Source organism: Mobula hypostoma, unplaced genomic scaffold (genome assembly GCF_963921235.1).
Source record: "Mobula hypostoma unplaced genomic scaffold, sMobHyp1.1 scaffold_169, whole genome shotgun sequence".
Classification (NCBI taxonomy): domain Eukaryota; kingdom Metazoa; phylum Chordata; class Chondrichthyes; order Myliobatiformes; family Myliobatidae; genus Mobula; species Mobula hypostoma.
Window position 1 is genome coordinate 89,067 of NW_026948235.1, and position 23,799 is coordinate 112,865.

At 46.3% G+C, this 23,799-nt stretch overlaps 1 protein-coding gene across 1 annotated transcript in view; it reads right to left on the reverse strand.

Moving 5' to 3' along the window:
• LOC134342105 (EF-hand calcium-binding domain-containing protein 4B-like) overlaps positions 1–23,522 on the reverse strand; it is a gene marked incomplete at its 3' end in the record, with an annotated part of 74,931 nt that extends 51,409 nt beyond the window's left edge. Inside the window, exons 1-5 of the mRNA XM_063040040.1 lie at positions 23,412–23,522; positions 13,850–14,108; positions 9,955–10,066; positions 5,755–5,926; positions 332–478 (exon numbers count right to left, since the gene is read on the reverse strand). Of these exons, the coding sequence (XP_062896110.1) occupies positions 332–478; positions 5,755–5,926; positions 9,955–10,066; positions 13,850–14,080 (662 nt within the window). The remainder of the gene's footprint in view (positions 1–331; positions 479–5,754; positions 5,927–9,954; positions 10,067–13,849; positions 14,109–23,411) is intronic.
• Positions 23,523–23,799: the final 277 nt, after the last annotated feature.

Consider the following 23,799-nt stretch of genomic DNA (forward strand, 5'->3'; position numbering starts at 1 on the left):
GTAGCAGAAGGGCACAAACATACACTCGGTGGCCACTTTATTAGGTACAGGAGGCATGAGTCACAAAAGTGCAGAGAGTGACTGAGATGATTTAACAATGACAAAGTTTGGTGGAACAAAAACTGAAAACACCAACTCAACAGGTTTGGAAGAAAAACAGTTACTATTTCAGCTTGATGAAATATCTCTGAGCTGAAACATTATCTTGGTTTTTCTCTCTCCACAGATGCTGCCTGAGCTGTTGAGTGTTTCCCGCACTTTCTGATAGTTTTATTTCAGATTTTAGGCATCTGCACCATTTTAGTTTTATTTTCAGTGGAACACTACTCACTTTTTCAGAGTTTGCTCCAGTTCCTCCTTCTCATGCAGGGTGTCCTGGATCTGACCGGTCACTTTCGACAGGAAGTCCTCCAGGTGTCCGAGCAGGTTAGGCTCACTGACTCGGAGCTGTGACCACAGTTTCCAAATCTCCGTCTTACTGAGGGGTGAGTGAGCGAGAGAGAGAGAGGAAAAGGGAAAGAGAGAGAGAGACGGGGGAATAGAGAGGGTAGAGAGCAAGGAGAGAAAAAGGGGGAGAGAAAGAAACAGAAGCAGAGAAAGACGGGGAAAGAAGATGAGAGAGAGGAGAGAGAGAGGGGGAGTGAAGGTGAGAGAGAGAGAGGGAGAGAGAGAGAGAGAGAGGAGAGAGAGAGGGGAGAGAAGGTGAAAGAGAGAGGGGGAGAGTAGGGACAGAGAGGTAAAGGGGGAGAAGGGCAGGAGAGAGGGGAGAGTGGGGAGAGATGGGGGTAGAGAAGGGGGAGAGAAAGAAGGAGAGAGAGAAGGGGAAGAAAGTGGGAGAGAAAGAGGGGAAGAGATGGGGAGAGAAGTTGAGGATAGAGGGGGATGGAGAGGTGGAGAGAGATGGGGGGAGAGAGAAAGAGAAAGAGGGTAAAGGAAGTGAGAGGGAGGAAGAGAGATAACGTGAGAGAGAGGGGAGAGGGCGATAGAGTGTTTGGGAGAGAGAGGGTGGGCAAAGGAGAAGGGGAGAAAGAGGGGAGAGAGAGGGAGAGAGGAGGGAGATAGTGAGAGAGAAGGAGGGGCGAGACAGAGAGGGTAGAGAGAGGGTGAGAAGGAAGGAGGGGGAGAAGGGGGAGAGAGGTGGCGAAATGGGCAAGAGAGAGGGGTAGAGAGAGTGGTAGAGAAAGTGAGTGAGAGAGATGGGGAAGGAGAGGGTGAGAGAGAGTGAGAGGAGAGAGAAGAATGGAGAGAGAGAATGATTGGGGAGAGAGAGGGGGAAGAGGGGAGGGAGGTGAGGAAAGAAGGAAAGGGGGAGTGGGAGGGGGAGAGATGGTTGAAAGAAATGAGAGAGAGGGTGAGAGAGGGTGGAGAGAGTTGCAGAAAGAGAAAGAGGGCAAGAGAGGTGAGAGGGAGGAAGAGAAATAGTGTGTGAGAGAGGGGAGAAAGAGGGGAGAGAGAGGGGGAAAGAGATAGAGTGGTTGGGAGAGAGAGTGAGAGATGGAGAAGGGGAGAGCGAGAAGGTGGGAGAGAGAAAGGAGAGAGAAAGGAAGAGAGAGTGGGTGAGAGAAGGGGAGAGAGGGTTGAAAGGCAGGAGAAAGGAGAGTGAGGGGGGAGAGAGTGTTGAGGGGAGTGAGAGAGGAGAGAGAGGGGTTGAGAGAGAACGGAAGAGAGAGAGTAAGTCAGATGGGCAAATAATGATACAGAATTAGCAGAGACTCTCACTGACTACTGTACTGCAACAGACCACACCTCTGATGGAGACATGGAAGTTCAGTGAGCAAGAATTCCAGGGTTTGTACTGTGAATGCCTAACAGATCCATTGTAGAGAAATGCCATTATTTACAAACACAGTTTACAGCAGAAGTGAAGGGCCATTGTTGTCTTTATATTCTGGGAGCACAAGAGAAACATATTTCTAGTAATTAGAATCAGGTTTAATATCATTCACGTGTTGTTTTACAGCAGCAGTTCAGTGCAATACATAATTTTTAAAAAGACATCAATACAATAATTAATTCAATAACATGTGATCCATAAGACCTTCACTCTGACACAATGATGTATCTCACACTGTCAGACCCTCTCTCTGATACAACATATCTCACACCATCAGATCCTCTCTCTGATACAATAATGTATCTCACACCATCAGACCCTCTCTCTGATATGATGATGTATCTCACACCATCAGATCCTCTCTCTGATACAATGAGGTATCTCACACCATCAGATCCTCTCTCTGATACAATGAGGTATCTCACACCATCAGATCCTCTCTCTGATACAATGATGTATCTCACACCATCAGACCCTCTTTTTGATACAATGATGTATCTCACATCATCAGATCCTCTCTCTGATACAACGATGTGTCTCACACTATCAGATCTTCACTCTAACACAACGATGTATCTCACACCATCAGATCATTCTGATACAATGATGTATCTCACACCATCAGATCTTCACTCTGACACAATGATGTATCTCACACCATCAGATCTTCACTCTGACACAACGATGTATCTCACACCATCAGATCCTCTCTTTGATACAATGATGTATCTCACACCATCAGATCTTCACTCTGACACAATGATGTATCTCACACCATCAGATCTTCACTCTGATACAATGATATATCTCACACCATCAGACCCTCTCTCTGATACAATGAAGTATCTCATACCATCAGACCCTCTCTCTGACACAACGATGTGTCTCACACCATCAGATCTTCACTCTGACACAATGATGTATCTCACACTATCAGACCCTCTTTTTGATACAATGATGTATCTCACACCATCAGATCTTCACTCTGACACAACGATGTGTCTCACACCATCAGATCTTCACTCTGACACAACGATGTATCTCACACCATCAGACCCTCTTTTTGATACAATGATGTATCTCACATCATCAGACCCTCTCTCTGATACAATGATGTATCTCACATCATCAGATCCTCTGTCTGATACAATGATGTATCTCACATATCAGATCCTCTCTCTGACACAATGATGTATCTCACACCATCAGACCCTCTTTTTGATACAATGATGTATCTCACATCATCAGACCCTCTCTCTGACACAGTGATGTATCTCACACCATCAGACCCTCTCTCTGATACAATGATGTATCTCACATCATCAGATCCTCTCTCTGACACAATGATGTATCTCACAAGATCAGACCCTCTCTTTGATACAATGGCATATCTCACACCATCAGCATTACTAAACTGTTCCCAGCAAACAGGTATCCCACGTCTCCTTGCTTATACATTGTGACCATCCACGGTGATCACTGCCAGATCACCATTAGACATTAAAAAAGTTTTCCTCCTCTCCAGCCCAGATAAAGGGACTCAACATGAAACCTGGTATGGAGGGGCTACTGCACAGGATCGGAAAAAGCTGCAGAAAATTGTGAACTCAGTCAGTACCATCATGGGCACCAGCCTCCTCAGCATCCAGGACACCTTCAAAAGACGATGCCTCAAAAAGGCAGCAGAATCCCCATCACCCAGGACCTGCCCTCTTCTCACTGCTGCCATCAGGGAGGAGGTACAGGAGCCTGAAGACACACACTCAATGTTTCAGCAACAGCTTCTTCCCCTCTGCCATCAGATTTCTCAATGGATAATGAACTCATGGACGCTTCCGCTGGTTTATTTTTTTCATATAATTTGTTTTATTTTTTCATATATGAATATTTTTATTGTAATTTGTAGGTTTATTATGGATTGCAATGCACTGCTGCTGCAAAACAACATATTTCATGACATATGCTAGTGATGTTAAACCTGCTTCTGATTCTTATTTTGACTGTCCATTCCTCTCCATGGATGCTGCCTGACCTGCTGAGTTTCCCCAGCATTGTGGGTGTTGGTCTATAACAAAGAAGGAACGGAAATATGTTTCCAAGTCAGGATGGTGAGTGACTTGGAAGAGGATTTCCAAGTGGTGGTGCTCCCAGATATCTGCTGTTCTCGTCCTTCTGGATAGTAGTGGTCGTGGGTCTGGAAGGTGCTGCTTTAGGAACCTTTGTGTGTTGTTGCAGTGCATCTTGTAGTAGTACACACTGCTGCAACTGTTCATCGATGGTGGAGGGATTGGATGCTTGTGGAAGGGGTACCAATCAAGAGGGCTGTCTTGTACTGGATGGTGTCAAGCTTCTCGAGTGTTGATGGAGCTGCATTCATCCAGGCGAGTGGCACTATATTCCTGATCTGACACTTGTAGATGGCGGACAGGCCTTGGGGATTCAGGAGGTGAGCTACACGCTACAGGTAGCTATGGTGTTTATGTGGCTAGACCTGTTCAGTTTCCTGTCAATGCTAACCCCCAGGATGTTGATAAAGGGGATTCAGTGATGGTGATGCCACTGAATGTCAAGGGACGATGGTTAGAGCCACTCTTGTGGAGATGGTCATTGCCTGACACTTGCATGGCTCGAATGTTACTTGCCACTTGTCAGCCCCAGCCTGGATATTGTCCAGGTCCTGTTTCATTTAGTTATAGAAACATAGAAAATAGGTGCAGGAGTAGGCCATTCGGCCCTTCGAGCCTGCACCGCCATTTATTATGATCATGGCTGATCATCCAACTCAGAACCCCGCCCCAGCCTTCCCTCCATACCCCCTGACCCCCGTAGCCACAAAGGCCAATCTAACTCCCTCTTAAACATAGCCAATGAACTGGCCTCAACAGTTTCCTGTGGCAGAGAATTCCACAGATTCACCACTCTCTGACCTTATGAGGAAAGGAAGGTCATTGATGAAGCAGCTGAAGATGGTTGGTCCTAGGACACTTCCCTGAGGAACCCCTGCAGTGATGTCCTGAGGTTGAGATGATTAACCTCCAACCATCACAACCATCTTCCTTTGTGTCAGGTAAGATTCCAACAATCGGAGAGTTTCCCCCAAATTCCCATTGACTCCATGTTAGCTAGGGCAGCTTGATGCCATACTCAGTTAAATGCTGCCTTGATGTCGAGGGCTGTCACTCTCACCTCACCTCCAGTATTTAGCTCCTTGGTCCATGTTTGGACCAAGGAGGTAATGAGGTCAGGATCTGAGTGGCCTTGATGGAACCCAAACTGGGGATTCATAAGCAGGTTATTGTCGAGTAGATGCTGCATGATAGCACTGCTGATGACCCCTTCCATGGCTTTGCTGATGATTGAGAGTAGGCTGATAGGGTGGTAATTGGCTGGGTATAACTATTTCTTTATGGTGGATTACACTTCTCCTTGGAGAAGATGCCAAGGCTCCTGGTCACTGACAGACCCTTAACCTGTGCAAGGAAACCCTGGGTCACACAAAAAGGGCCGGAAGCATCACCCACCCACCCTGCTCTTGGACTGCTTGTCCCACTCCCATCAGGGAAGAGGCTACATAGCATCCACACCAAAACCACCAGACTCAAAAACAGTTACTTACCTCAAGCAGTAAGGCTGATCAACACCTCCACCCACTAACACACCCTCCACACCTCCACCACCATGACTTTATCATTTCCTGTCAGTCACCTTATGTACAGACCTTCCTGTGTCTAGCATCACTTTATGGACATGCAATCAATCTACGTATATAAGCTATCTTACATATTTATATTTATTGTGTTTTTTAAAAAATTTTTGTGCTTTTTTTGTGCCACATTGGGGCCGGAGTAACAATTATTTTGTTCTCCTTTACACTTGTGTACAGGGAATGACATTAAACACTCCTGAATCTTGAATCTTACCCTTCAAAGATGGCGCCAGCCCCCAGTTTCTCCAGCAAGGCAGCAAACTGCTGCTTCTCCTCGTCCTCAGAGTCCATCTGGTGTTGAAGGCTGGGGGATTGGTACAGGGAGACAGATGGCTCCTTCGGATCGTCACCACCCAGGGGCTGACTTTGGTCACTCAGGAAGTGGCCTGAAAACGAGAGCGGGCACGGTTCAGTTCAAACATAACGTCTCCACAGAACAGCGGGCTGATCTTGCAGCAGCAAATCTGTATCACCCGAAGGGCTTGTGGGTTAAACCAGTCCAATCCCACCAATCACCAGACCTGATAACTCCACAAACTGATTATTGGTATTCAGGGAAACACAAGAGATCTGCAGATGCCGCAGTCTGGAGCCACACACAAAATGGTGGAAGAACTCACCATCTGGGGCTGGGGATGGAGAGTCCACGGTCTGAGGTGAGATCATTCATTTGTAGTACATGACTTTGAAGAAATTTCCCTTCTCTCCAGTCCAGGTTAGACCATGAAACATCGGAGCTGAATTAGGCCATTCCAACCATCAAGAATGCTCCGCCAATCTATCATGACTGATTTACCACCGATCTCAACACCATTCTCCTGCCATCTCCCTGTACCTTTGGCACTGTCATTGACCCTACGCTCCCCCCTCACTCCACCTCAGTCCCCCTACACTAATCCCTCACTCCCCAAACTGCCCTCACTCCCCTACCCCTCCCTCATTCTCTCCTCACCCCAGTCACTCCTACATTTCCCACACTTCCCCTTCACACCCCCTTATACCCCCCACAATAACCCCCAACTCCCCCCACCCCCTCACTACCCCATAGTCTCCCTCACACCCCTCACTCCCCTCACTCTCCCATTCCCCCCTCACTCCCCTACACTCCTCCACACTCCACTCAATCCCCCAACTCCCCATACTAAACCCTCACTTCCCTCACTCCCCCTATTTCACTTCACACTCCCACTTCACTCCACCTACACTAACTCCTCACTCCCCACACTCCTCACTCTCCCACACTCCCCTCACTCCCCTCACTCACCCCACTCCCCCTCAACCTCCCCTCACCCCACTCACTCCCCACATATCCCACACACCCCTCACACCCCCTCACTAACAACCCACTCCCCCACTACCCTCTCACTCCCCCAACTCCCTCACTACCCCCTCCCCTCACTAACCCCTCACTCCCTCTTGCTACCCTCTCACTACCCCCCACTACCCCCTCACTACTCCCTTACTAGCCACTCACTCTGTCCTCACACCACTGACTCCCCACACTTCCCACACTCCCCCCTCACTCCCACAATAGCCCTTCACTCCCCTCACTCCCTCCTTACTCCGCACACTCAACACATTCTCCCTCTCTCCTCTCAGACTTCCCCCTCACTCCCCAAACTAACACCTACCTCCACTCTCTCTCTCTCCCACACTCACTCCTCACTCCCCTTCATTCCCTACATTAACTGTTCACTCCCCACACTCCTTCCTCACTCCATTTTACTCACCCCTCACTTCCCACACTAACACTTCGTTCCCCTCTCTTTTGCCTCAATCTTGATGAAGGGATATGAGTGATATTGATGAGGGGATGTGGGTGATATAGACTGGAAATGTGGGTGTTATTGACGGGGATGTGGGTGATATTGACGAGGGGATGTGGGTGATATTGACGAGGGGGATGTGGGTGATATTGATGAGGGGATGTGGGTGATATTGATGGGGATGTGGGTGATATTGATGGGGGGATGTGGGTGATATTGACGGGGATGTGGGTGATATTGATGAGGGGATGTGGGTGATATTGAAGAGGGGGATGTGGGTGATATTGATGAGGGGATGTGGGTGACACTGACGGGGATGTGGGTGATATTGACGAGGGGGATGTGGGTGATATTGGTGAGGGGATGTGGGTGCTATTGACGGGGATGTAGGTGATATTGATGGGGGGATGTGGGTGATATTGAAGAGGGGATGTGGGTGATATTGACGAGGGGGATGTGGGTGATATTGACAAGGGGGATGTGGGTGATATTGGTGAGGGGATGTGGGTGCTTTTGACAGGGATATAGGTGATATTGATGGGGGGATGTGGGTGATATTGATGGGGGGATGTGGGTGATATTGACAAGGGGGATGTGGGTGATATTGGTGAGGGAACGTGGGTGATATTGATGAGGGTGATGTGGGTGCTATTGACGGGGATGTAGGTGATATTGATGGGGGGATGTGGGTGATATTGAAGAAGGGATGTGGATGATATTGACGGGATGTGGGTGATATTGACAAGGGGGATGTGGGTGATATTGAACAGGGGATGTGGGTGATATTGGTGAGGGGACATGGGTGATATTGACGAGGGGGATGTGGGTGCTATTGACGGGGATGTGGGTGATATTGATGGGGGGATGTGGGTGATATTGAAGAAGGGATGTGGATGATATTGACGGGGGATGTGGGTGATATTGAAGAGGGGATGTGCATGATATTAAAGCGGGGATGTGGGTGCTATTGACGAGGGGGATGTGGGTGATGAGAAGACATGGGTGATATTGACGAGGGCGATGTGGGTGATATTGATGAGGGGGATGTGGGTGATATTGATGAGGGGATGTGGGTGATATTGACGAGTGGGATGTGGGTAATATTGACGAGGGGGATGTGGGTGATATTGAAGAAGGGATGTGGATGATATTGACAGGGGGATGTGGGTGATATTGACAAGGGGGATGTGGGTGTTATTGATGGGGGGATGTGGGTGATATTGAAGAGGTGATGTGGGTGATATTAAAGAGGGGATGTGGGTGATGTTGACAGGGGGATTGGGGTGATATTGATGAGGGGATGTGGGTAATATTGACGAGTGGGATGTGGGTGCTATTGACGAGGGGGATGTGGGTGATATTGATGAGAGGACATGGGTGATATCGACGAGGGAGATGTGGGTGATATTGATGAGGGGGATGTGGGTGATTTTGACGAGGGGGATGTGGGTGATATTGACGAGGGGGATGTGGGTGATATTGATGAGGGGGATGTGGGTGATTTTGACGAGGGGGATGTGGGTGATATTGACGGGGGATGTGGGTGATATTGACGGGGAATGTGGGTGATGTTGGCGAGGAGATGTGAATGATATTGATGACGGGGATGTGGGTGATATTGACAAGGGGGATGTGGATGATACTGACGAGGGGGATGTGGGTGATATTGACGGGGAATGTGGGTGATGTTGACAAGGGGATGTGAGTGATATTCACAAGGGGGATGTGGGTGATATTGACGAGGGAGATGTGGGTGATATTGACAAGGGTGAAGTGGATGATACTGACGAGGGGGATGTGGGTGATATTGACAAGGGGGATGTGGATGATATCGACGAGGGGAATGTGGGTGATATTGACAGGGGATGTGAGTGATATTGATAACGGGGCTGTGGGTGATATTGACGAGGGGGATGTGGGTGATATTGATTAGGGGGATGTGGGTGATTTTGACGAGGGGGATGTGGGTGATATTGACAAGGGGGATGTGGATGATACTGACGAGGGGGATGTGGGTGATATTGACAAGGGGAGTGTGGATGATACTGACGAGGGGGATGTGTGTGATATTGACGGGGGATGTGGGTGATATTGACGTGGGATGTGGGTGATATTGACAAGGGGGATGTGGATGATACTGACGAGGGGGATGTGGGTGATATTGACAAGGGGGTTGTGGATGATACTGATGAGGGGGATGTGAGTGATATTGACGGGGGATGTGGGTGATATTGACAAAGGAGATGTGGGTGATATTGACGGGGAATGTGGGTGATATTGACGGGGGGATGTGAGTGATATTGACGAGGGGTATGGATGATGTTGGTGATATTGATGAGGGTGATATTGAACATCCACTTTATACAGAATGTTGACATAGTTGCCCAGTCTATATGGGGAGAATACCTAAGTGAGCATACACGGAGATTTGAGTCCCAAAGGCCTATTCTTTCACCAGAGTGAAAATTCCTGTTGTTGTGAGCATTTACTGATCTGTGTCCCTCTCGGACACTCAAAGCCTGTCGCCATCAGCTACTTCAGTCTCCAGTGAGAGATCCACGTGTGGACCCACATTGTGCTGCATTTCCTATACGAGATCCCATAGCCCAGCCCCAAAGGGGCCACCAGACATCGTACTCTGAACTTACTCAGCCCTGTTGTGAGTTGTTCCGGGGTCAGAATTCCTTTGTTGTCATTGTCCAGTTTATCAAACACTGTCTCCAGCTCCTCAGAACTGAAAGGAAACTTCTCCTGGAGTTTCTGTTGATAGAGTAGAGACAGAGGAAAGAGCCAGTTCTTAAATGTGCTGACAACTGAAGGACAGAAGCTGAGGTGAGGGTTGAAGAGTACTAGCTGAGACCATAGCAGTATCTGCGCAGGTTAAATGAGACGACAAAGTCGTCAATTTGAGCCTAATGTGGAGAAAAGTAGGTATAGAACATCAGACATGGAACAGAATTGGATAAATGGCCCTCTTGATGGCAAAATGGATTTAATGAATGACGAACTGTTTGCATTGTGTTTTCTGTGTATATTTTGTGCAATCACAAGATGTAAAGCAGATAGTAATGATGATAGAACATTACAGCACAATGCAGCCCACAATGTTGTGCCAACCTTTTAACCTACTCCAAGATCTAACTACCCCTACCTTCTCACTTAACCCTCCATTTTCCTATCGTCCATGTGCCGATCTGTGATATGGGAGATTCTGCAGATGCTGGAAATTCAAAGTAACACACACAAAATGTGCAGGAATTCATCAGATCAGGTAGAATCAATGGAACTGAATAAACATTCGCCGAGACCCACCATCAGGATTGGAAAGGAAGGGGGTAGATGCCAAAATAAAAAGGTGTGCAGGAGGGGAAGGAGGCTAGCTAGAAGACGATCAGTGAAATGAGGAGTGTCGGAAAGCTGAAGGGCTGGATAAGCAGGAATCTGATAGGAGAGGAGAAAGGGAAGAAGGAGGGGCACCAGGGGAGGTGATAGGCAGGTGAGGAGTAACTGGAGTGGGATGTGAGAAGATTTCGGGGACTGTAGCAGTGAGGAATGTTTGGAACGGGAGGCAAGAGAGATTCAGGGATCCGGTAGTAGGGGATGTCTGGAATGGGATATAAGAGAGATTTAGGGTCTGTGGAACAGGATGTGAGAGAGATTTAGGGTCTGTGGAACAGAATGTGAGACAGAGGTAGGGTCTGTGGAAAGGGATGTGAGAGAGATTTAGGGTCTGTGGAACAGGATGTGAGACAGAGTTAGGGTCTGTGGAAAGGGATGTGAGAGAGATTTAGGGTCTGTGGAACGGGATGTGAGAGAGATTTAGGGTCTGTGGAAAGGGATGTGAGAGAGGTCCAGGGTGAGGGAGCAGTAAGGGAGAAGCTGCTCTTGAGTCTGCAGTTCCTGTATTTTCTCCCAGAAGGCAGAAGAAAAATGCATAATGTCTGGACCTGCCAATCATTTCAAGAAACTTTGGTTTTTATTTTATAAACACAAGAGATTCTGCAGATGTTGGAAATCCTGAACAACTTGCACAAAATCCTGCAGGAACTAGGCAGGTCAGGCAGCATCTATGGAAAGGAATGAAACAGTCGATATTTCAGGCCGAGACCTTTCATCAGGGCTGGAAAGGAAGAGGAAGAAGTCAGAATGTCCTGATTTATTTTAAATTTCTGCTCTCTGATTACTAATTTGGTGGGAAGGGTTGGATTGATCATGAAGTCAGTTTAAACACTCAGCACAATGATCAAAGATTAATTTTATCACAATATACATTTACATGTACACTCAGTGGCCACTTTATTAGGTGCCACTTGGAGTCATCAAATCATAGAACACTACAGCACAAAAACCGGTCCTTCAGCTACCCTAGTCTGTGCTAACCCATTGATCTGCATAGTTCCATTGGTCTGTCTAGTCCCATTGATCTGCATAGTCCCATTGATCTGTCTAGTCCCATTGATCTGTCTAGTTCCATTGATCTGTCTAGTCCCATTGATCTGTCTAGTTCCATTGATCTGTCTAGTCTCATTGATCTGCATAGTCCCATTGATCTGCATAGTCCCATTGATCTGTCTAGTCCCATTGATCTGTCTAGTTCCATTGATCTGTCTAGTCCCATTGATCTGTCTAGTTCCATTGATCTGTCTAGTCTCATTGATCTGCATAGTCCCATTGATCTGTCTAGTCCCATTGATCTGTCTAGTCTCATTGATCTGCAGAGTCCCATTGATCTGTCTAGTCCCATTGATCTGTCTAGTTCCATTGATCTGTCTAGTCTCATTGATCTGCATAGTCCCATTGATCTGCATAGTCCCATTGATCTGTCTAGTCCCATTGATCTGTCTAGTCCCATTGATCTGTCTAGTCCCATTGATCTGCATAGTCCCATTGATCTGCATAGTCCCATTGATCTGTCTAGTCCCATTGATCTGCATAGTCCCATTGATCTGCATAGTCCCATTGATCTGTCTAGTCCCATTGATCTGTCTAGTTCCATTGATCTGTCTAGTCTCATTGATCTGCATAGTCCCATTGATCTGTCTAGTCCCATTGATCTGTCTAGTCTCATTGATCTGCACAGTCCCATTGATCTGTCTAGTCCCATTGATCTGTCTAGTTCCATTGATCTGTCTAGTCTCATTGATCTGCATAGTCCCATTGATCTGCATAGTCCCATTGATCTGTCTAGTCCCATTGATCTGTCTAGTCCCATTGATCTGCATAGTCCCATTGATCTGCATAGTCCCATTGATCTGTCTAGTCCCATTGATCTGCATAGTCCCATTGATCTGTCTAGTCCCATTGATCTGTCTAGTCCCATTGATCTGCATAGTCCCATTGATTTGTCTAGTCCCATTGATCTGTCTAGTCCCATTGATCTGCATAGTCCCACTGATCTGTCTAGTCCCATTGATCTGTCTAGTCCCATTGATCTGCATAGTCCCATTGATCTGTCTAGTCCCATTGATCTGTCTAGTCCCATTGATCTGCATAGTCCCATTGATTTGTCTAGTCCCATTGATCTGTCTAGTCCCATTGATCTGCATAGTCCCATTGATCTGTCTAGTCCCATTGATCTGCATAGTCCCACTGATCTGTCTAGTCCCATTGATCTGTCTAGTCCCATTGATCTGCATAGTCCCATTGATCTGCACCCAAATGGAGCCATAGAACCTGTACCTAATAAAGTGGCCACTGAGTGCATGTCTGTGGTCTTCTGCTGCTGTAGCCCGTCCACTTCATGGTTCAATGTGTTGTATGTTCAGAGATGCTCTTCTGCACACCACTGTTGTAATGCATGGTTATTCAAGTTACTGTTGCAATCCAATGCATGAAAATCTCAGGAGATCGGCAATTTCTGAGATACTCAAGCCACTCTGTCTGGCACCAACAATCATTCCATTGTGAAAATCACTTAGATCACATTTCTTCCCTATTCGGATGTTTAACCTGAACAACAGCTGAACCTCTTGACTATGTCTATTCTACATTCTTTAATGCATTGAGTTGCTGCCACATGATTGGCTGATTAGATATTTCCATTAACGAGCAGGTGTATAAGTGTACCTATTAAAGTGGCCACTCAGTGTCTATGGACCCGATACCCCTGTGAATATCACTGAAGAACATGGAAGTTGTATCTATCAATCACACTGTAGCACTGAGCTGTGGTGAGTTGGTCAGGGTAGACATGCAACAAACAACATTCAAGAGTTATAAAGAATAAAGAATTATACAAAAGTAAAGTTAGAGTTTAAAATACAGATAACAGAATAATTAAATATATATATACACCAACTGAATTGACTGAAAATGAACAAACACAGAACGAGACACCAAAGCACTATAGCCATCACTTTGGGTACCATGCTCACATGAGTATCAACATTGTGGGCCAAAAAGCCTGTACTTGCTGTACTGCTCTACGTTCCATGCTACATAATTCTGCATATCTATTCTTTGCGTTAATCAGATGTTGGAGTTCTCCAGATGTCTCTGACATGCTAGGTAGGAATTAGGGAGCGCGGAGGGTACAGTTCTTACCTTCATGTCTTCCCGCGTGATGAAGCCCCTCTCGTCCCCACCACACTCCTGGAAGAACTCATGGACCTTCTCCATGATAAACATTTCTCCAGAGCTCCACCCTTCCGCCCATTTGTGCTCCTCGGCCTCTGGGTTCTGGAACTCAGGAAGTCCCCTCCTGCGCCTCGCTGTCCTCCGACCATCCCTGGTGAACTTCCTGGCTTTGGGAGTATCATTCCTGTTCTCCGCCATCCCATCAGACTAGTCCCCCTCTTCCTACCTGCATGGGAGACAAGGATATGGAGTTAATTCTGTGCTGACTAACGGGTATGATGCAATACAAATTGTTAATTGGATTATATAATGGGTTCAAGAGAGAAAAACACTTTCCATACATACAGTATGTTGAAGAGTGATTAACGAAGGAAACTATTGGTAATATTACCAAGATATTAGTAATATTATGTTAAAGAAAATATTACACCATACACCTTCTTAACAACCCTATCAACTTGCGTGGTAACTTTGAGGAATCTTTAGACATGCACCCCAAGTTCCTTCTGTTCCTCCACACTGCAAATAATCCTGCCATTCACCTTGTACTCTGCTTTCAAATTCGACCTTCCAAAGTGAATCACTTCACACTTTTCTTGGTTGAACTCTACCTCTCACTTCTCAACCGAGATCAGTATCCCATAAAAGTGCTGTTCCGGCCTACGACAACCTTCTACAGTATCCACAACTCCACCAGCCTTCAAGTCATCTGCAAACCTACTAACCCAACCTAACACTTCCTCATCCATGAGCGTCACAAAGAGCATGGGTTCCAAAACAGATCCACAAGGAACACTGCTGCTCACCAAATTACAAGCAGAATGTACTCCATCTACAACCACAATGTGCCTTCTGTGGGTGAGCCAATTCTGAACCAGTATGATTCAATACATATTGTTGATCAGATTAAATAACGAGTGCAAGAGAAAAAAAAACACTTCCCACAAATATGTCAACGAATGACTAACTAATTAAATATACACTCAATGGCCACTTCATTAGTTAAACTCTAGAGACTGCTGCGTGTGTAAGCCTCAGAAGATACTCAAACCACCCCATCTGGCACCAACAGCTGTTCCACTGCCAAAGTCACTTAGATCACATTTCTGATGTTTGGTCTGAAGAACAACTGAACCTCTTGATCATGTCGGCGTGTTTTTATGCATTGAGTTGCTGCCACATGATTGGCTGATTAGATATTTGGCATGAACGAGCAGGTGTATAGTGTACATAATGAAGTGGCCACTGAGTTATTAGCGTGCTCAACCAAGATCTGTCCAATCAAAACGACAGCACAGTGACACAACTGGGAGAGCTGCTGCTCCACAATACCAGAGACGCAGTTTCACTCCTGTCCTCGGGTGCTCTGTGAATGTGTGGAAATTGTAAGTTCTCTCTGTGACCATGTAGGTTTCCTCCAGGTGCTCTGGTTTCCTCCGAGATCCCTACGATGTGCAGGTTGGTGGGTGAATGGGACACCGTAAATTGTCTTTAGTGTGTGGGTAACCTGGAACCTGGGAATTGATTGAAATATTGGAAAATGACGGAAAAAGGATCTGCGTAGTGTAAATGGGGAGGAGAGGTTGATTGTCATTGTGGACTCACTCAGGCAAAGTCCCATTTCAGCCCTACAGTACAGGCCAACAGTACAGTATTTCCAAAATGTTGCTGAGGCCTAATTTCAAGAGGTTAAAGTTCAAAGTACTAACACAAACAGACAAATAACCAATAGGCAAAAGAAGACGATCTTAGCAAATACAAAACAAACAAATAAACAATAAGTAACAGGTAGATAGGGTCGTAAGAAGGTCACATTGGCCTTTATAAATCAAAGTATTGAGTACAGGAGTTGGGGATGTTATGCTGAAGTTGTATAAGACATTACTGGGGCCTAATTTGGAGTACAGTGTGCAGTTTTGGTCACCTACTACAGAAAAGACATAAATAATGTTGAAAGAATGCAAAGAAAATTTACATGGATGTTGCTGGGACCGGAGGACCTGAGTGATAGGGAAACGTTGAATAAGTTAGGACTTTTATTCTCTCGAGCATCGGAGAATGAGGGAATTTAGACAGAGATATACAAAATTATGAAGGGTATGGATAGGATAAATGCAAGCAAGCTTTTTCCATTGAGGTTGGGTAAGATTAGGACAAGAGGTCATGGGTTAAGGGTGAAAGGTGGGTACCATGGTAGCACAGTGGTTACAGCTTGGGATGCGTCAGAGTTCAGAGTTCAATTCTGGAGCTGTCTGTAAGGAGTTTATACATTCTCCCCGTGAACCACGTGGGTTTCCTCCAGATGCTCTGCTTTCTTCCTACAGTCCAAGGATATACCGGTTAAGAGTCACTGGTCATTGTAAATTGTCCTGTGATCAGGCGAGGGTTAAAATAGATGTGTTGCCGAGTGGCACAGCTCTTTGGGCTGGAAGGGCAGTGTATCTCTTTAAAAATATAAAAATAAATAACTTCTTCATTCAGAGGGCTGTGACAGTGTGGGAAGAGCTGCAGAGGAAGTGGTGGATGTGGGTTTGATTTGAACATTTAAGAGAAATGGAGGACATAGGGTATGGAGGGCCTGGTCTAGGTGTAGGTCAATGATACAGGCAGAATAACAATTCGGCACGGCCTACATGGGCCAACGGGCCTGGCCTGTTTCTGTGCTGTATCGCTCTGTGACTCCAACATTATCACAGAACCTTCTCCAAAGCAGTCTTGGATCGACAAAATCTGCTACATAGCTTCAAAGTTCAAAGTAAATTTATTATCTAGCTATGTATACAACCCTGAGATTCATTTTCTTGCAGGGATTTACATGAAAATAAAAAGGTGCAGGAGAAATTATGAAAATCTACACATAAACAAAGACTGAGAAGCAGTCAATGTGGAAAAGAAGACAAATAGTACAAATAATAACAAGTATGTAATACTGAATTATAGAGACCTTGAAAGTGAGTTCTCTGTGACTCCATGACCCTTTGACCTGAACTTGGGCTTGACACAAAACTTGAAAGGAGAAAGGGTGAGCATCTGATCAGCATGAAAGGCCACTTCAAAGAGAAAGTAATATTGATGGGAATCACATTTATTTCCAATGATTGGAAAATGCCCAAGTCTGAGGTACCTTCCTGTTTCAAGCAGGCTTCAATTATACCGTGTCTTAGAAGAACGCGCTAACCTGTCTCGAACAAGAGAAAATCTGCAGATGCTGGAAATCCAAGCAGCACATACACAAATTGCGGGATGAACTCAGCAGATGAGGCAACACCTATGGAAAAATGTACAGTTGATGCCTCGGCCCGAAACGCTGACTGTTCTTTTTTCCATAGATGCTGCCTGGCCTGCTGAGTTCCTCCAGCATTTTGTGTGTGTGCAACTTGCCTTGATGACTATCGTCCAGCAGCACTTACATCCACTATGATGAAGTGTTGTGAGAGGCTGGCGATGAAGTAGATCAACTCCTGCCTGAGAGGTGACTTGGATCTGCTCCAATTTGCCTACCAGAGCTACAGGTCCATAGGAGATACCATCTCACTGGCTCTTCTCACAACTCTGGAGCTAAGCACAGCTTCAATGCCATATCCAAGTTTGCTGATGACACACTGTTGTAGGCCGTATCAAAGGTGGTGATGAATCAGCATATAGGAAAGAGATTGAAAACTTGACTGAGTGATGTAATAACAACTTCTCACTCAATGTCAGCAAGACCAGGGAACTGATTGTAGACTTCAGGAGAGGGAAACCAGAGGTCCATGAGCCAGTAATCATCAGAGGACCAGAGGTGGAGAGGGTCAGTAACTTTAAACTCCTGGGGGTCACTGTCTCAGAGGACCTCTCCTAGACCCATCATATACTCTGTAAATGTAACTGCAAAGAAAGCACAACTGCACCTCTGCTTCCTTAGGAGTCTGCAGAGGTTTGGCATGTCATCAAAAACCTCGATGAACTTCTATAGATGTGTGCTGACTGGCTGCATTATGGCCTGGTATGGGAACACCAATGCCTTTGAACAGAAACTCCTGCAAAAGGTAATGGATTCAACCCAGTACTTCACAGGGAAAGCCCACCCAACCACTGAGCATATCGACATGAAACGCTGTTGTAGAAAAGCAGCATCCATCATCAAAGATCCTCATCACCTAGGCCATGTTCCTTTTTCACGGCTGACATCAGGTAGAAAGAACAGATGCCTCGGGATCTGCACCACCAGGTTTAAGGATGGTTACTGCTCCTCAACATCAGGCTGATGAACAAAGGAGGATAACACCACTCGTCTTTTGAGATGTTCCCACAACTAATGCTCTCACTTTAAGGGCTCTTTATCTTGTTATTTCATGCTCTCATTATTAATTGCTATTTATTGACGGTTGTATTTCAACAGTTTGTTGATTTCTCTGCTCTTGCTCCTTCGTTGATCCTGTTTACACTTACTGTTCTGTAGATTTGCTAAGTATGCTCACAGGAAAAAGAATCTCAAGGTTGTATGAGGTGACATGTACGTTTTCCGATAAGAAATTTTACTTTCAACATCTGGACAATGAAGATACATACATCAGGATGCTCTTTATCGAATGCAACTTGGCATTCAAAACCATCATCCCCTCAAGACTAATTAATAAATTCTAAGACCTTGACAATACTTCCTCGTGCAATCAGGTACTCGATTTCCTCACTTGCAGACCCTAGTTAATTCAGATTGGCAACAACATCTCCCCCATGATCACCATCAGCACGTGCACAACAAGGCTGTGTGCTTAGCCCCCTGCTCTACTCACTTTATACTTGTGACTGTGAGGCTAAGCACAGCTTCAATGCCATGTTCAAGTTTGCTGACGACACTACTTTCGTAGGCTGAATCAAAGGTGGTGATGAATCAGCATACAAGACAGAGATTGAAAATCTGACTGAGTGACGCCATAACACCAACCTCACACTCAGTGTCAGCAAGACTAAGGAGCTGATTATTGACTTCAGGAGGAGGAAACCAGAGGTCATGAGCCAATCCTCATTGGTGGAGAGGGTCAGGTTTAAATTTCTCAGTGTTATCATTTCAGAGAATTTGTCCTGGGCCCAGAACATAATTGCCCTTATAAAGAAAGCAAGGCAGTACCTCTATTTCCTTAGGAGTTTGCAAAGATTTGGCATGACATCTGAAGCTTTGACAAACCTCTACAGATGTGTGATGGAGAGTACATTGACTGGTTGTATCATGGCCTGGGTATGGAAACACCAATGCCCTCCAATGGAAAATCCGACAAAGAGGAGTGGATATGGCCCAGTCCATCACTGGTAAAACACACCTACACAGACCGCTGTTTCAGGAAGCCAACATCCACCATCAAGAACCCCCACCCTCCAGACCATGCCCTCTTCTTGCTGCTGCCATCACGAAGAAGGTACAGGAGCCTTAGGACCCACACCACCAGGTTCAGGAGCAGTTTTTAACCCTGAACCATCAGGCTCTTGAACGAGAGGGGATAATTTCACTGGTGTTCTCTCACCCCATCACTGAACTGTTCCCACAACCTATGGACTCACTTTCAAGGACTGTCATCTCATGTTCTCCATGTTTATTGTTTATTTTTTTACCATTTACACTTGCACATTTTTTTTTCTTTTGCACTCTGGTGTTGCCCATCCTGTTAGGGCAGTCTTTCATTGATTCTATTGCATTTTTTGGCCGCAAGAAAGCAAATCTCAGGGTTTTATATCGTGATATAAATGTACTTTGATAATGAATTTACTTTGAAGCTGCTCATGTGAAATGGGAAGAAGTCCCTCTCATGGAAATGTCTGGATCTCAAAACTGAGAGTGGTGTCGCACAGGCTTCCACAATCACTTTTAAGAAAGAGTAGAGGCGGCCTTTCCGGAGCTGAGTACACTGGCTCCTTCAGACTGGCAGCACGGTGGCACTGCAGGAAGAGCCGACACCTCCAGTACCGGATACTCTGACCTCAGGTGCTGCCCGTGTGGAGTTTGCACGCACCCCTTCTGACCGGGTGGCTTTTCCCCAGATGCTCCGGGGAATGAAAATGTTGCGTGTGCTTTGGCACCGATTGCCCGCTGGGAGCTGTCTCTGCGCACTAGAATCCAGGAGCAGGGTTGGGTGAGTGAGAAGGAATAGGTCAGTGGGGAACAAGTGTTGAAAGTTGAAGGTAAGTTTACTATCGAGTATGTATATGTTGCCACGTGCAGCCCTGGCAGTCATTGTTCTGCAAGGTTTACAGGGAAAAGGAAAAACAATCACATTTTACGAAACACTGACAAGACTGACAAACAAGCAGTGTGCAGAAGTGGACAGACTGTGCAAATAGTATTAATGCTGAGGACCTGACTTGCAGGCTTCTTGTTCGGTTCTGGGTAGGAGCAGTGGAGCAGGAGGGATCTCTCTGCTCAGCCAGCAGAGACAGAGTCTACAACATGCAACTGTATGTCAGAGGGAATGGCCAGAAAGGACACCATCCGGGACGACTCCAACAGGCGATGCCACAAAAAGGCTGCACCCACCGTGAAGGACCCCCATCACCTGGGACATTCCCTCCTCTCACAGCTACTAACAAGGAGGAGGTACAGGAGCCTAAAGGCACACACCCAATGTTTCAGGAAAAGCTTCTCCCCACACACCTCAGAAGGTAGTGCTACCATTTGCCGGTGGGATCCCCGCTCAGACACTGCACATTGTCACAGCTAGAAATCACCAGCCTCAAGTTCTAAACATGGGTAAGTCTTGTTCCTGATATCATATTTTCCTCAGCATACATGTTGTATGTTTTCATCCATATCAGAGAGAGGAAATGAGAAGTTAAATCATGGCAGACTCTGGTATCATATTCCAGTTGTTTTCAACACAGTCTTGGAGATGAATACACAGTAAGAGGGTTCCTGTTATGAATTTCAACAGCTGTATCATGTGCTGCTATTAGTCAATGTCTGATATTTATGATAATAAAAAACAAGAAATAACAATAGAGTCCACTTGGGCTGAAATGTATCAACACCAGATCCAGATATCGGAAATTAACAGCAATAACCAACAGGACTCAACAACAGGAATCACCAACAAGCCCCAACAACAGGAATCACTAACAGGCCCCAACAACAGGAATCACCAACAGGCCCCAACAACAGGAATCACCAACAAGATCCAACAACAGGAATCACCAACAGGCCCCAACAACAGGAATCACCAACAAGATCCAACAACAGGAATTACTAACAGGCCCCAACAACAGGAATCACCAACAGGCCCCAACAACAGGAATCACCAACAAGATCCAACAACAGGAATTACCAACAGGCCCCAACAACAGGAATCACCAACAGGCCCCAACAACAGAAATCACCAACAGGGCCCAACAACAGGAATCACCAACAGGATCCCACAACAGGAATTACCAACAGGATCCCACAACAGGAATTACCAACAGGCCCCAACAACAGGAATCACCAACAGGGCCCAACAACAGGAATCACCAACAGGATCCCACAACAGGAATTACCAACAGGCCCCAACAACAGGAATCACCAACAGGCCCCAACAACAGGAATCACCAACAGGATCCCACAACAGGAATTACCAACAGGGCCCAACAACAGGAATCACTAACAGGTCCCAACAACAGGAATCACCAACAAGATCCAACACCAGGAATCACTAACAGGCCCCAGCAACAGGAATCACCAACAGGCCCCAACAACAGGAATCACTAACAGGCCCCAACAACAGGAATCACCAACAGGGCCCAACAACAGGAATCACTAACAGGTCCCAACAACAGGAATCACCAACAAGATCCAACACCAGGAATCACTAACAGGCCCCAGCAACAGGAATCACCAACAGGCCCCAACAACAGGAATCACTAACAGGCCCCAACAACAGGAATCACCAACAGGGCCCAACAACAGGAATCACTAACAGGGCCCAACAACAGGAATCACTAACAGGGCCCAACAACAGGAATCACCAACAGGCCCCAACAACAGGAATCACTAACAGGGCCCAACAACAGGAATCATTAACAGGGCCCAACAACAGGAATCACTAACAGGGCCCAACAACAGGAATCACCAACAGGCCCCAACAACAGGAATCACCAACAGGCCCCAACAACAGGAATCACCAACAAGCCCACACAACAGAAATCACCAACAGGCCCAAACAACAGGAATTACCAACAGGCACACAGACACCCATTCTCACCCTTATATACATGTTCACACACACACTCACGCACACACACACACACACACACACACACACAGATCTACACTAATGCTCTCTCTCCCTCACAAACAAGTGCTCACACACACTCACACACACATCTACACCAATGCTCTCTCTCTCTCTCACACACACATCTACACTGATGCTCTCTCTCTCTCTCTCTCTCACACACACACACACACACACACACATGGTCACACTCACACACACATCTACACTAATGCTCTCTTACACACACACACATTTACACTAATGCTCTCTCCCTCACACACACATCTACACTAATGCTCTCTTACACACACACATCTACACTAATGCTCTCTCCCTCACACACACATCTACATTGATGCTCTCTCTCTCTCTCACACACACACACACACACACACACACACACACATGCTCACACTCTCACACACACACATCTAAACCAATGCTCTCTCTCACACACACACACACGTGGTCACACTCACACACACATCTACACTAATGCTCTCTCACACACTCACACACACATCTACACTGATGCTCTCTCTCTCTCTCTCTCACACACACACACACACATGGTCACACTCACACACACATCTACACTAATGCTCTCTTACACACACACACATTTACACTAATGCTCTCTCCCTCACACACACATCTACACTAATGCTCTCTCCCTCACACACACATCTACACTAATGCTCTCTTACACACACACATCTACACTAATGCTCTCTCCCTCACACACACATCTACATTGATGCTCTCTCTCTCTCTCACACACACACACACACACACACACACACATGCTCACACTCTCACACACACACATCTAAACCAATGCTCTCTCTCACACACACACACACGTGGTCACACTCACACACACATCTACACTAATGCTCTCTCACACACTCACACACATCTACACTGATGCGCTCTCTCTCTCTCTCACACACACACATGTGCTCACACACAATCACACACATTTACACTAATGCTCTCTCTCGCACACACACAGATCTACACTCCTGCTCTCTCTCACGTGCATGCACACACACACACACACACACACACACACACACACTGCACTGAACTGTTCAGCAATTGCACACACAGTTAACCTGCTGGGAGTATGCAAATAGGAAGCAGCCACTCACATTGAACGTGGCAAACTCAAACACTCATCAAACACAACTCATTGACTCACACCACCACCACTCCTTAAGCAAAGACATACGCACAACCCCCTGCACTCAGGGCAGAAGTGTGTCTGTTCGACTATTGGCCGTGAGCCCGTTTGGAGCCATCCTTACCCTGGTGTGAGCTCCGTGTCCTCTGTGTGCATTCTGCACGGTGGAGAAACACTGGAGTCATGACTTGCATCAGACTTTCCGCTGATTTTATCGAGTCGAGCTGAAGCAATAACCACGGCAGCCAGTGACACTTCCTGTGCGAGGGGGGAAGTGCAGGATCGGATATGGACGTGATGTGTTACTCTCAGTCCTTGCTGTTCAGATCGGTGGAGTGATGGACACATCACTAAGTGCAACCGGTCTAGTACTAACCAACATTTATTATTGCAATGCTCCGCAGAACATGCCCTTCGAATCCGTCAAGCCACATCGCCTGCAACCCCCAATTTAACTCTGGCCTAATCATGAGACAACTTACAATGACCAGTTAACCTACCAACCGTCATGC